This window comes from Rhizophagus irregularis, chromosome 14 (assembly GCF_026210795.1).
Source record: "Rhizophagus irregularis chromosome 14, complete sequence".
Lineage (NCBI taxonomy): Eukaryota > Fungi > Glomeromycota > Glomeromycetes > Glomerales > Glomeraceae > Rhizophagus > Rhizophagus irregularis.
Window position 1 is genome coordinate 4,065,753 of NC_089442.1, and position 15,992 is coordinate 4,081,744.

Genomic DNA, 15,992 nt, shown 5'->3' on the forward strand with positions numbered 1-15,992 from the left:
CAAATTAGTTTAGTAACGTTAGATAAAATGAAAGGATCGATCACAGACGGTATTAATATAGCTAGATCTTGGGATACAATAGTTAAATTAGCGAACGTTTAATTATAGATAGAAATATTTTGAATTTTTTTTTTTTTTTTATTTTACACGTTAAATTTTAGATAGATTTAGTTATAGTTCGATAAATACTTAGTTATAGGGTTTGAAAATTTCAAGCTCTAGGTGTTTAATTTTAAATATGTAAATTTTGTAAATTAACATAATTAATAAAACGCGTTACTATTTAAAAAAAAAATAAATAAATAAATCAACTCTCCTTACCCTAACCCTAAGCTACTCCAAACAAACACTATTATAAAGATAACACACCTAACCTACAATTTTGTTTGGCTTTTTGAAATTCGTAAGAATCTAGAAATTAAGATAGAGGAATGGATGTATTTATTATAGGTAAATAGAGTTTTGCAATTTTTATGAATATGGTTTAAAATACCTTTGAAGCCTGTTCTCAGAAAAGTTTATGAGAAATGAAAACTTTTGATCTATCAGAATTAGGTTGAACTTGTTTTATAATTTTTATTGTTATTAATGAAAGTTTCGACTAAGAGATAAAGTAATGAATATAAAATATCAAATTTTTACAATGCTAATATCGACTTATATAAATGAAATTTTTTACAAATATACAATACATACGAAATATCCACAGAATTGACATTTTGCTTTACAAAAATGAAACCCGTTTTCATTATGTGTATGTGTTTCAAATTCAACATCCTAACCACTAATAAACATACTAATAAAAGGAAATCAATTAAACTTTAATAACTTTATACATTAAAATTATGCCTTTGTAAACGTTCCTTGAAATGTTTTTTAAATCAAGTACTACTTTACATATACCTTCATCTTCGAATAATTAATGACATTGATGCTCATTCCTTGAATAAGAATGAAAATGATCTTTGACATTTTCTTTTGGCAACTTGGAATTGAACATTGAATTAGACAAGTTTCATTTTCACAACGGTGTAAATCGTACATTTATTTAGGCAATGATAATCTCCTTTTACGGTGGTATGTGTTGATAATTTTCTTCACGATAATGACGTTGATTGACACCATCAGGATGTCCTATTTCTTTTAAGCACATATCATTCTTGAACGCGTGAAATGCGACGCTCAACAAACGTAATTTAAGAATTTAACAAAATTTTCAAACCACTTGTTTTATTTCATCAGACATATCTTCTCGTGATTGTAAAATTTTTTCAAAGTAATTTCTTAAATCTAAATGACTTTATATGAATTTGTGACTTATTATACAAATAAATTGTAGGAATTCTAATAATCATTTCATCACTTTTTTTTACAAATAAACTATCTGAAGGACTTAGTATATTTGATGGAAAGTTACAAACTGTCGGTCTAAATTTCTGATTTATAAGGTTGAATATACGTGCGCGTCCATTTTTTTTAAACAAAAACAATATCCTTAATAAATAAGATGTGTTGAATATTCGGGATAATATCACAATACTATGGCAGTAACTGTATATTTTTAAATTAATAGTAATTAATAAACGATAGAACTTAAAACATAATTTCTTAAACTCACCCTATTTTTTTGTATCAAATATTTTCTACAGAAAATAAGTTAATATTATTTTTTATTTATATACACTAAATCATAAACTTGAAAGTCAGTATGTAATATGTATTATTATTATACAATAGTAAAGGTCTATAAAAAGTTTCAATAAAATCATCAAATCATTTTATAATTAATAAATTAAGACTAATCCATCTTGATATTTTTCTCTTATTCTATCTAATCTTTCTAATAATTGTTTATTGAATGAAATTCTAGGTGATTTTTTTTTTATGCTATTGGGATTCTCCAATTTTGGTATTTTTTAAAGAAATTATTTAGAATTTCTTGTTTAATACTATTAAACTTTCCAAAACATAGGTGAATTAACGAGATTTTGTACAAATTAAATATTTGACATGGTTTTTGACATTTTAATAGAATCTTTATTTATATGTATAATGCTTGATTTAGTAAGAAAGAAAATTCATAATAGTTGAATACCAAGTTGTATATATTTTTACTAATATATACAGAGGTATTAATATATTAATACCTCTTGTTTAAGACTATAAAAAGTGACACTGCTCGAAAAAATTTACCAGCGCCAAAATGTTTGGTATAAATTCTACGTTATGGATGGAATTTTCGTGCGCAAACTTGATAATAACTAATTATGAATTTGCCCAGTTATGGAAGCGTCACAGGCAGAAAGGAGGAATTTGTGGGGACACAGATTTGTCTCGCGGGAAAGGTTTGTAGTGCGCGAAGGCTAGTTTAGGGCAAGTGGTTATTTTGGGATAGAATTGTTTCTATGATATTTTATTATATCGGTATGAGGGGTTTATATGAAGGTGAGAGCTCTGGCTGGAATTTAAAGATTATCATTATTTAATCTAATAGACAACTTCAAAATGGGACAAATCCTAGTCCTGACCCTCATTTGCGCTTTAATCTCTAAGGTCATTTTTTTTTAAAAAAAAGTTATAAATTACCAAATTTACCAAATTACAGAATAAAATATCGCGACAAGAAATCGGATCATGGAGTTAGTGTTGATAACATTAGTGTAGATAGTTTAAACAAATATATTAATAATTTGTTTGAGCTCACATTGGGATTGTGATTTTTAACATGTATACGACGCGGTCGACGCGTTATGTGTGCTTGAGAATTTTTATTCTATTTTTGCGTAATTCCGGATGAATAAAATTATAGTCGAATAAATGAGTGAAATCTCAAGTTTTTTATCCAACAAGACCCAACTCTCAAAGATGATTTGGAATGACTACGTATGGATCCTCGTAATACCAAACATATCTTAGAGCAAATCCCATTCTCTTCACAGAGTTCCTTTTGATCTGAACATGCATCAAATTTTACCGGGTCTTTATGAAAGTGTTTTACATGTTGCTCATGTTGTTTGCCTTGTATTTCTAGCAAATCCAAACTGTGGATAGTAGATGTCGAGTTCTAGTCCTCGAGGGTGTTCATTCTATTTATACCACCTCGCTCTTGTGCAATATTTTTTGCTAAGTCAATATTATATCGTGGTTTAGTGGTTTACCATATTTTTGGACTGAGGTACATTTTTGGCCTGACCTTTGACAATAAGAACATCCTTAGGCAAAGACCCTTTTTTTGGGTGCGACGATTTTCAACTGCATACCACGGGCACTAATGTTTTACTATTAGTGAGATTTGCAGACCATAAAATCATAAATGATCCAAAGCATGGGTCTTACTATTGACATATTTTTCGGAAAGATATTCACCTTCTCTATTATCGTGCGCAGAACAGGTAGCATGGTTACACACTATTTCTTTAGCAATATCTAAAATTAATTTTGCCATTAATATTTTATACCATTTTTCACGAATGTGCGCGTGTTAGCGTGTAAATGGTCCCATAATATAAATTTTGCTAAGAAAATTTTTTATTAATACAGATAAAAGATAAATACAAATTTGGGAATCTTCCCATTATACAAGTGAACGAAGTGCTAAATAAAATAAATACAACTTCGCCCGTGATATACAGTATGACGAATTTTTATACTAAGACCTACGATCTATCTACAGTATCTGATTTTTCCGCAAGATTGCTCAATTACCTCACCCTTTTTATTTCCCTCTCGTTACTTACAGTAGCAGCAGAGTCTGACTTTTGCGCCTCCTCCAATAGCCAAACAATGTGGCTGAGAACTTTACAACGACCACCAGTTCCGATAATTTGAAGCTTGGCTTATCTTCGAGCATTCTATGAAATAAAATTTTCAGCGTCAGTGACTATTCCAAAAACTTTCCCAAGCATCTGTTCATTAGCCTTGCGCTTACGATTTAATGGGACTATATCGTTTGGAAATAAATATTTTATTGGCTAAAAAAAGGCATATCGAGAAACGTACCTTTAATTTATATCTAATTTTAAAATAAATGTAAAGAAACTTTACTAGCAATCACTTTTATTTGATTTCCATATTTGTTCACTTTTGAGGATACTTGGCTATACGATTTGTCTTTTAAGAAGTTTCTGAATTATACAGTATACTTAAAGTTATATGATTCTTTGACTAATAAATGCACCTTTTAGTATTATATCGTTTTAAAGGTAAAAATTGAAAATTCGAATTAAGTAGTAATTATAGTTTAGTTTGTTCGCCAATTTATAAACATACTAGTATAAAAGAATATTTTTATTTACCTTTAAAAATAAATAATTGTTTTTTTCCTTCGAAATAGTACAGATTTTTACTTAAAATCACCGGGAGTGATTATCCCCGTTGGCCAGAATTATCAATTTTTACCGGCACTATATTTTTTAATGCTGGTCGATCGTCATAATTTCAGTCACCGGTGATCATCACCCGGTGATGGTTAGAAAAATTCTTTATTTTTTTTATCTATTACTCTACTACTTTGATTTTTTTTTCTTTTAACCAACTATATTCCATCATTTGCATTATGATAATATCAATTTATTATTTATTGGTCTTGCATAATAGAAATTTTTGTCTTCGTGACAAGAGGCAATTTCTATGATAATTTCAAAGCACTTAAATTTTCGTGATAGATTCATGAAACGCACATAATGAATTTACAACTCCAGATCCGTTGTGATAAAGTCTTTTTAATAAAGCCTGTTGAGATATTTGAAACAAATGCTAATTATAAAATATTTATTTTATGAAATATTATAGCACAAAAAACCATATATACTAAATAAACTTAAAACAATATTCTATTATTAATTTTAATTTACTGATTATTATAATTCAAAACTCTAGTTGCAGTATTCTCTAAAATCGTAATAACTTTTATAACATTATCTTTCATATTTTAAGCAATATAACAGTCTATTTTTGTAATTACTGTGTTTTTATTATATTTCAAATATAGGACTGTTTTTTTATCATACTTTAATCATCTGTTTGTTGAAATTGTCAATAAAGAATCAAAGAATGTTATGCACGATTCCCTAATTATAATGACATTGTTAAAATCCATAAAAATCTATAATTTGATGGCTAAATTCAACATGACATAAGAATGCAACGGAAATTTAAGACATATAGAATATTAAATTTATGCGATTAATTTATCAATATTTTGAGTTTAGACAAATCCTCCAGTCAGACGCGACGCGAAAATTGTTCTCATAATCCATATCTTTTCTTTACCACCACGTACTTCTTCGTTATCTACCTTTTTTTTTTCCTTTGGTTTCAACTCGTCCTCCTAATTGTCAAATAATATCCGTTCACATAGAAAATTGGAGCGAAGAAAATTTCTTTTCTCTCTCTCATCCATCGCTCAAAACTTACAAATCTACTTTCTTTCAGCGCGACTTAGAGGAGTGATCCTCGAAGGTAATGGTCTTCTCCATTGAGTTTGGCCCCACCAAAGCTGGAGAAAAAAGGTGAAACAGTTGAAAAAAAAAATAATTGCTTCACTATGGTTCACAACAATAACTGGCAAATTTTTTGCCAAGAACTTGTTGGGTGTCGGTCCAATAATTTTACAGAATAATCACGTGATATTGTCAGTTTGCTCATTGAAATATGTTCACTCGGTGATAACTGAGAAAGGGCTGATATAATCCAAATCACCTTGATCATATCATTTTATGTGTATATATTCCTAAAAATGTATTATGATATTTATTAACGTTATCCTTTTATGAATGTGACAAAAAATTTTATTTTATTCAAAATTCTCTGCTTTCTTTATTAAAATATGAATTTGTTCAGAATTATATAAAGTTATAAATCGTAACTTGTATAATTTGTAAAATGATGAACCTCCTTTTTAGCATACCCACCGTCAAATTTTATAATGTATTATTACTAATTAAGATTTTTCTTTAACAATGCGGGTTTGTGTTTCCTTAAACTTTCCGCAACACCAGTAAAATGGTTAACTAAGGTTACTTCGTTAACAGTACGAGTGAATTGACATCTAAGAGCACCAGATGATGAATTCTGTGGATGATATGATTGAGCAATCTTTGCCATTTCTTCTAAAGAATGACTACGCGCATCACTGCTGAACAATACCGTATAAAGGTATAACGGAGATCTAAAAATTTTGATAAAATTAGTAAAAATTATATTTGTCTATGTCTTGGAAAAAAATGAATAACATTCACCCTCTCGTCTTATTTTGTTTGCAAATAGTATGAAGTTGATTAAATGGGACGCCACATAGTCCATCAGATAAGAAGATAATGATATTCACTCTAAAGTAATAGAAATAAATATAAATTATACTTGAAATTATTTCTAAATTAATGCAAAAATCTAAACATACTTCGTAGGATCAAAGTAAGATGTGATCAAAAATCCAGCTTTCTGAATTGCAAGATCATAATTTGTCCCACCACGAGCTTGGTGTTGGAGCATTGAATTTAACAAATCTTTCGGGTCTGTTAAATCTCGATATTCAAATGGAACGATAACCTGGGATTATTTTGATGATTAGCGCGTCTTTTAAAGTAAGTATGAATTTAAATTAAAATATTGATAAAAGTATAATTAAAAAAAACCTCATGGTCAAATAATATTAATGAAATACTATCTTGAGTAGCTGACATTTGGTTTTGATTTGTTGTGGCGGAATTTATACGCGCGTCCATAAATTGATAGACCTGAATAGAAATTTAAGTTTATAGAAATCATTCAGTAAAACTGAAAAACTCATGATTATTTCTTACCGCTTGATAAACTGCCCCAGTCCTATTATTATGATTTTTTATTAAATCATTATAAATTGGGAAATTTGGAATCGGTTTTTTATCATTACAGCTCATAGATCCCGAGCGATCCAATACAAAAATAATATGAAAAGCAGCTTCGCGTGTACTCGGATTTTCGCAATCAAAATGATGCCCATCTAAAGATATATATCCATAATCATTTGGAGGATTTGAACTTGGATTGAGTGGAGCGTGAAAAAGTTGTAATTCACAAAATGATTTAGTTGGAGGGGGGGCATTTGATCCTTGAGACTTATGATGCTTTTCATCAGAACATTCGTGATCGCATTTTGTAAATTCTTGTTGTTCTTGTACAGAATAAGGATCTAAATATAAAGAAAATATGTTAAAACTGTTAAAATTTATTACATTAAAGGAGCGAGCACGTAGGAATTAAATTATAAATGTTATACCTTTGAAACCTGTACGCTCCCAGAAAAGTTTGTGAGAAATGAAATCTTTTGGATTATCAGGATTAGGTTGAACTTTCTCTAAAATTAATCAAATAATTAGCAAATAATAGGAAGAGTTCAACAAAAATAACAAAAATTGAAATTACCATTAATATGTTGTATATCTTGACCTTGATTCCCCAATTTACAATTTTCGGCATTCTGACAATAATCAATATGACGATGTCTACCTAAATCTTTACAATGCTAATATAGAAAGGAAAATTTTTTGGGATTAAAGTAGGAATTTATTAAATTTTATAATTTATGTAGTACTTACCAAATTGCAAAGGACAAATACTCCTTGATCTCCGACCCTTAATTTATGTCTAATAATTTAGAGATATTACCAATTAGTATTATTAATATACCAACATTAATAACTTGCTAATATTGCGAATGAATGTATTAACCCTGCATATTCAAATTCATTACTTTCTCCAGTGAATTCAGTTTGTGTCATATTTCCATGTCTTGTATCGTGAATTTGTTTATGCCCATAAGGTAAAGTACACTAATTTTCAAATGATTATAATTGTTGGAAATAAATTAAATATAAATATAGGTTTATGCCTTTTTTTTTTTGGTTAATACATACAAAATATTCGCAGAATTGACACTTTGCATCGCAAAAATGAAAGCTATCTTCCCCATGTGTGTGTTTCCCGGTATGTTCAAATTTATTCGGAGGAATTTTTTTGATACATCTTAGTCTTTCATTTGATTGAGTATACTATTGGTTATATTCAAAAGTCAGTACATTTTTGTTTCAATAGTATCAATTTACAGTAATATATACCTTTGTAAATGCTATAGAAGTTTCTTTGACTAAACCTTTATAAACTTCTTCTTGTCTCTTAGGTTCAGTTGTTACTTTACATATACCATCGTCTTCGCAAAATTTTTGACATTGATGTTCGTTTCTTAATATAAAATTTGAATTCATTTTTTTAAAAAAATAAATAAAAATAAATGGAATGAAATAGCAAGCGGACAAGTCATTACACAACATACGTACCCGCAAAAATGATCAACTTGTAAGTCGGAATGAAAATGATCATTACTTTGGCATCTTTCCTTGCAATCCGGGATTGGACATTGAATTGGACAAGTTTCATTTTCACAACGGTGTGAACTATGTTGTTCTTCATATGATATAATACATTTATTTGGACAATGATAATCTCCTTTTATGGTATGCGTCGATAATGAACAATCTTTTCCACAATAGTGCCGTTTTGATTGACATAAATGTTCACCGTCATCATGTCCAATTTCCTTTGAACAAACTTTTTGACAATTACGCTTGTCAATAAGACTACATGGTTTACCGCATAAATGACTAATTTTGTCACAAGCATGTTTCCCTTCATGTCCAGCTTTGTGACTACACACTGGGATTAACCTGTTGTTGTGGGCTTCAATAAAATGGCAAAGGAAGTGACACTTATGATCGGTTAAGCAATCATGATTTTCTTGATGATCACGATTTTTTACACATTTTAAGTTACATTGATGACATGTTAATCCACACAAAGTCCAGAAAAGTGTTAGTTTACTTATTTCTTGTTCCATTAAATAATTTCCATTAACAATGTCACTATTATCTTGTGGAAATTTGGCAGTATTTTGCATATACCAGTTTCGGACACGCAAAACACGACGTTCAATAATATATTTGAAAAATTTGTCACAGTTTGTGAACCACATGATATCATCTAATGATTCTCTTCGTGGTTGCACAATTTCTTCAAAGTAACACCTTAAATCTTCAGAAAGTCGTTCAAAAGATCCATTTTCTTCATATAACTGGATATCAGAATCTGGTAGTAATTCAATAGATTTTTCAAAGTCATGTAATATGTCAGATAAGCTAACTACAGGGTCATCGATGTGTTCTCCAGTATCATGATTCTATTAAAATGAAAAGTATTCAAAAAAACTTCCAGTTTATAAAAAGTTGAAATGTAAGTAGTAAATTAAGATCGTTTACCGTAAGTTGTTCAGTAACAGAGTCTTTTTGCTCCAAGCCATAAGAAACGACAGTTGGAAGTAATCTTTTTAATGTTGCAACACGAATCTGTATGAGGTTTTCGTCCAATGAACCCCAATCACATATCTAAGTTTCAAATATAAAAATTAATCAAAGGAAAAAGAATTTCAGCATTAAGACGCATTGTTTACAACCTTCAATTTAGCCATGATTACTTTAGTACTTTGTAAGAAAGTTCTAGCATTTTCATATTTAACTTCTTGCTTATCTAACTTTTTGTTAACAGTAGATAAGGTTTTAAACCATGCAGCATCATTAAACATAGGCCAAGGAATAATATCTAATCCTCCTTTGTACATCCTTGAAATGAAATTGTCTTCGCCCTCCTAAAAAATTGAAACAAAAAAAAAACATAAAAAAAACAATTAAAAAAAAAAATAGTGAAACAATAATGAAAGATCAATATACCTCCGAAACTATTTGAGAAAATTTTGATTTAAATTCTCTAACAATTTCATCTTTATCATTTTTGGGTACATCTTTTATTATAATACATAATTTTGCCTAAAATCATTAAAAACCATTAATAAACTCAATTTTTTTTTTTGAAAGATTATAAAAAATGTTTAACTAATACTTGAAATATTTTTGAGTCAGACTCAAATAGCGTTGCGCCATCTTGAAACCGTTGAAACATTGTTGACATATCCCTATTTATCACAAATTGATTCTGTTTGAAGTTATAATTTATATTAATAATAATTTGATAATAAAAAGTAATAAATTACTAAAAATGTCTACCTTAAAGAGTATGAGATTTGATACGACTGTGTTAAAAAGTGTTAAAAATAAATCTAAAGAAAAAAAATTGGTTATTCCAACTGGCTCGTTAAAATATAGTTTTGTGTATTCATAATAAAATTGTAAATATACCTTCTTGTGGAGTTCTCTCAAGAGATTTTAAGCCTTCAAAGTCAAGTGCAACATAAATATATTCATTTGTATTTACTACAAAATAATAAATTGGTAACTTTCGATAAAGGAACTGAAGTACAGAACATAAATAAATTGATTAAAGCATTACCTAACGACATCCATACACCTTCAGTGCAACGCTAAAAAAATGAAAAAATAGGTTTTATTAAAAGATTTTTTTTAAAAAAGGGGGGAACATTGTATTTACCATCGCAGAACCGTCAAAGGTAGTTCCAACAAGATGATTTAGCATGAATGATTTTCCACATGATTGTTCGCCCATACTAGAAACAACTTTAATTTTTTTATCCCCAAAATGTTTGAAAATTCCCTCGTACCATCCAAAAGAGATGTTTTTCGTTATACTATCTACATGATGACCATAACCATCATCAAATTCAACCTGATCAATCTCATTCGAAGATAATCCATCCCTAAGTGGCTGAAATAAATTATTTTTTGCGACAGCAATTTGTATAGGAATTAAACAACAAAGTTGAATAACCCATTCGCCCAATTCATATTCTGTTGAAAATTTTTCCTGAAACTTCGCATTTTCAATATCAAGTTCTTGGAAAGTAATAACTGAGGTAGAAAACTTTTTTAATATCGAGGCGGGTTTTTTTGTAGAACGTTTCAAATTTTCAAATATTTCGATGATATAATCTTCAAATTTATCGCCGTATTTTTCGATATCATCAACAACATCATCTAAAACTATTTTTAAACTAAGAGGACGATTTTGTCCAGGATCAATACAATTTTCAACTGGATACTTATCAAACATTAATTTATAGGCATCAATAAGACCATTTAGTTTTGTCTTAGGTTCAATACGGAAATCGGTCCATTTATCAAATCCATTTGATGGTTTAGAATTACCGGCAACCTTTAATTTTGTGTCCGAAAGAACTTTAATTATACTGTACTTTACACCCATTATTACAATATTTTCGCCAACTTGAACACTTCTTTTAAAGTGTGTATTTTGCCCTTCAATAAGAGAAGGATCAATTAATTTCACACGTCCGATAGATTGTCTTTGCGTGCGTTCTTGAAAACGATATTGAGTTTTCTCAAGTGTAATTTTGATTATTGCAGAGTTAAACCATCCATTTTGTAAGTCAAGTGACATCAAATGAGTTTGGCATTTATTAATACAAGTGAATTCTAAAAATTCCAAATATCGAAGGTTCGGTGGTAAATCAATTACTATAAAATAAAGTAGTAGAAAAAGTTAAGCGTAATTTCATATTAAGTTTAAATATATATAACAAACATTTAAAAATCACGTACTTTTACTAACAGAATCTCCAAAATTCGAACAAAAATAAACATAGGCACGGCATAGTTCCTTAACATCATTGACATCAGCTTTATCAGAAGTCGATTCAGTTTCTTCTTCGCTTTTTTCACCGCTTTCATCATCACTATCAGTAAGGTTATCAACTGCTATGTTTTCTTTTGTGAATGCTACAATGCAAGAGCCATCAGGGGAACTTAAAACGTTTACTGTATTTGACGGAAGATTACAAATTGCCGGTCGGAATTGCTGATTCACAAGATTAAAAATACGTGCTCGACCACTTTTTTCAACAAAACACAATTCCTCAGTATCTTTAATAAAGAGGAAATATTTTATATTTGGTATATTATTATTATACCACTGCAATAACTGAATATTTGCATTACGTCCGTACAAATTTGACCGATTATCACCAAAAGAAAATACATTTAACTATTTATTTTTTTTTAAAAAAAAAATTTAATTAACAAGAAAATATTTAATTAATAAATAACTAGTCTTATTTTTTTTTCTTTGATAAATACCTTAACTTCTTTTGTATTATATATAGCAATTAATTCTCTTGGCTCATTAATTGCCATAAGAAAATTGTCATCTATATTCAATGTTTTAAACGTTTTAATTGAATACGATTTAAAATTTTGTGCTAATCGTTGGGCGGTATCAAAGAATATTTCAATTCTTTTCTCTTTTTTATTGTAAAGTACGAGAAGAAATTTACGATTATCGAATTGAGATATTTTTCTGTAATTATAAATAATAATATTAATGTTATTATTAACATTATTAATGTAATAAAAAAATATTATTTACCTGAAATCGTAAACTGCAGGATCAATTTGAAAAGTGATGCCACATTGACGCGAAGACAAAATAGGAGTTGGTATATAAAGTTCATTATCTTGAATTTGTAATACATCTGACTGTTCTAATGATGTCTCGTAAATAGTTATTTTTAATTGATTTGGTTGAGTTGTTTCTAACTCGTGAATTAAGCGGAATGACTTTCCATACCGATCATCTGTTAAAAAAAGAAGATTGGAGTATTATAAAATTTTAGATAATTGATTAATCATTGATTTACCTGTAGTAACATTTAATATATTCAAACGTAGGGGTCTAAAAATAATCATAATGATTAATCACTTGAGAAGATACAATAAATTAATCATAATTTCATATAACTAACCCATCATGATATTTTTCTTCTAATTTATTACAGATTCTTTCGAATTCACGATTCTCAATTTCTTTTCTTTCTCGAGAATATTCTTCATTTATTCTATCCATTAATTGTTTGTTAAAGGAATATTTTGGAACAATTTCTCTAACATTATCTGGGAAAGTGTCTCTTTTCCACTTTTGGTATTCATTCAAGAAAGTCTGCACTACTTTTTCTTTTATATCGATAAATTTTCCAAAAAATCGAGAATCTATAAGGTCTCGAACAAACTCAGAATCTGGTTTGTTTTTGGCAAAATTTTTACATTTCTCCTCAATTTGATTTATGCGTGAATAATCAAATGTAATTTTCTCTCGGATTGTGGATAATATAGAAAAAAAGAGAGATTGTCGTTCATATTTTTTAACTAGTGCGTATATATCATTCTCTTTATCAACAAACATATTATAAAAATCTTGAATTGCCGATTCTGCAATTTTTCCTGATTTGTCGTTATCTGATGATAAGTTGAGAACTTGAAATAAGACAATACATGCTAAAGCATATCTCTTTTTCAGCTTATACCAAGCTTGAGAATTAATTTTAATTTTTTCTTTAGTTGTCTCTTCGATCTTGGGATATTTTGATTGAATTCTGTTAACATCTAAATGTAACATTTTTTAAAAACATTAATAGTAAATATTTTTGAATTTTCGAATCTTAGTTATTTCGGAAAGTATATTATTATTACCTTCTTCACTAATAATTTCATCTTGTTTTTCTTGAGAAACGGAGTTTCCGCCATTAATTTTTGACTCGATTATACTAAAAAATTATTTATGATTATAAAAAATTTCAACATTTTTATATATTTCTTATTGCAATACCTGTAAGAATCTTCTAATTTCTTCCATGCCATCTTGGAAATGATCTCTGCATCTCTTTTCACTGCATCTTTTTCTTGATTTTTCTTTACTTCTATTTGCAATTTCGCAACGGCTATTGCATCATGAAATGGTTTTAAGAGTTCATTCTCTGTTTTGAATCCGTTGTTAATCAACAATTCCAATTGTTTCATATCCATTGATTCACGATTAATATATAAACTACGTCCTTGAAGCTTTTTATAAAGTTCTGTAGAAACAGTCGAAAGTACACTCGCCGAAAAAGTTAAGGTGCTTTTACTTAATGTTTTAGCTGTTTTCATCATCTTGCGAGTTACAAATGATTGATTTGTTGTTGATTCGACCACTATTATAAAAAAAATATATATATTTTTAAATATGTATCAAAACTTAAAGGTATTACAAATTATGTAAATTACCAATTGGACATAATGGTACATCATCTTGTATATTGTTATTTATTTCAGTTTTGACGTTATCAGATAAATTTACCTATAATTAATAATTTAGATTAATTTTCAAGGAAAAATTTAATTTGCAGTATAATAAGGCTACTCAAAAAGAACCTCAAAGCCTGGATGAATTTTAAAATCTTCTTGTTCTTCTTGACTTTTCTTAACTTCAAATTCATAGCTGGCGCCATCATCATCGTCAGAATCGACATCGGAATCGTCTAAATGCCAATCAAAATTTTCCAAGTCCTTATCACTCATAAGGCAAATCTGATTGTCGGTAAGCTTTGTCAAATATCTACAGTATTTGATAAATTGTAATTACGAACTAAATTACCACGTGGATAAATCATCAACTCATAAAATACCTATGAAGATTAGTCATGTTCTTTTTATGTTGCGGAGAAGCATTTTCCTCATAACACCCTGTTTCAGGCCAATGAATAACTAAGCCTAAATCTGGATTTACAACTAATAAGTAAATACCCGGACGTAAGGAAGATTGATTTGCATTGTTCGTGGAAGATTGAGGAACTATAAGCAAATCGTGTCTAAATGACAAGGATAGTTAATATTCTTTATTATAATTAATAAACTAATTTTTTTTTTCATTGTGAATAAATTACATACATTTGTTGGTTAATAATATTTTTATTTAACAATAGTTTTGCAATCAAAGTATGATTTCCGTAACATCCAACAAGACGAAACGAAATCGAATTCAGTTTTGTAAAGTTAATGTCAGAAATAGACTTAAAACTGTATGGAATCATATCGTTGCATAGCTTCTTTAAGGAGTCCTTAGAGATTATTATTTTGTCCACTAAATAAATTACAAAATGTGTCATGATATGCAGAAACTAGCAACTGCTAAATAATATAAGAACATACCAAGTCCATTCGAACCGTCGTCCTTACATAAATCTAACAAGCGATATAACCCGGGAATACATTCAGCCAAGTCTTTACCATATTTAATTTTGGTACTCGAATAATTTTTATTTTCGAGAATTTTACGGATATTTTCCTTAGAATCAATTTTATTCTTAATATCTCCAAAATTAACTTCTACCATCGAACTGTTATTAAAATGAGCTGATCTTGATCCAATTGTTGAATCAGAAGATTTCTTTTGCATCTCAGTTTCATTTTTGATAGTGAATATGTCCGTATTCGTTATTTCGTCAATGCCTATTGGAATTACATTTTGGTCCCGAGATTCTTTTGACAAAATTCCATCAGCTCGGAAATTTATAGCATTTTCATAAATTTGATGATCGTTTTGAGAGTTTTCACTGGAAAAACTCATAATTTTATTAAGATCATGAGAGATTAAGTTATCATTATTCTGAACTTGATCTGAGAGTCTTTGATCTTCCGATCTTTGCATGTTACTACTGTTAAAAAGATTCATATTCATACTCATAATTTGATTTATATTTTGCTGAAGTAAATTAACCGATTGGTTTTCGACGTCATTATTTACTAATTGAGGCGAAGGAGCTTTGATTTCATTTCCATCCTGTATATTTGAAAGATTTTTATGTTCGATGTTGGTTTGCTGTTGCTCTAAAGGAATGCTTGCAGATGGTAATAAAGGATCGATAAGAATAGTAGAGTCATTTATGTCTTCATTTTCCTGATATTCTTATGAATGGAAAAACAACCAAATTTAATATCACATGTTATCACATGATTATTATCCAAATTCTTACCAAAATTATCGGGAAGTTGGGCAGAATTAGTGATTTGCATAACTGAATTTCTTGAAAACCGAAATAGTTAAAATTTCGGTTAAAAGGATTTCATTCTGAAGATAAATCCTTTATATAAAGTTTTTTTTATACGTTATAACTCATAAAGTTACTCTCCCCTCAAAAATTTCTCATGATGAGCGGTTAA

At 28.9% G+C, this 15,992-nt stretch overlaps 1 protein-coding gene across 1 annotated transcript; it reads right to left on the bottom strand.

The window, feature by feature from the left end:
- Positions 1-5,799: 5,799 nt before the first annotated feature.
- OCT59_006584 (uncharacterized protein) lies at positions 5,800-15,845 on the bottom strand (the record flags this gene model as incomplete). Its single annotated transcript, XM_066141349.1, has 33 exons — positions 5,800-6,169; positions 6,240-6,329; positions 6,401-6,549; positions 6,636-6,737; positions 6,804-7,171; positions 7,259-7,336; positions 7,405-7,504; positions 7,578-7,626; positions 7,711-7,811; positions 7,896-8,030; positions 8,097-8,220; positions 8,316-9,211; positions 9,291-9,416; positions 9,485-9,676; positions 9,759-9,854; positions 9,928-10,020; positions 10,092-10,144; positions 10,224-10,298; positions 10,375-10,405; positions 10,474-11,477; positions 11,562-12,003; positions 12,096-12,315; positions 12,385-12,592; positions 12,656-12,690; positions 12,761-13,397; positions 13,485-13,558; positions 13,621-13,984; positions 14,058-14,130; positions 14,205-14,388; positions 14,459-14,641; positions 14,721-14,913; positions 14,982-15,737; positions 15,806-15,845. The coding sequence occupies 33 exons, from the start codon at positions 15,843-15,845 to the stop codon at positions 5,938-5,940; spliced, it is 7,503 nt and encodes a 2,500-aa protein (XP_065998145.1). The 3' UTR covers positions 5,800-5,937.
- Between the last annotated feature and the right edge of the window lie 147 nt (positions 15,846-15,992).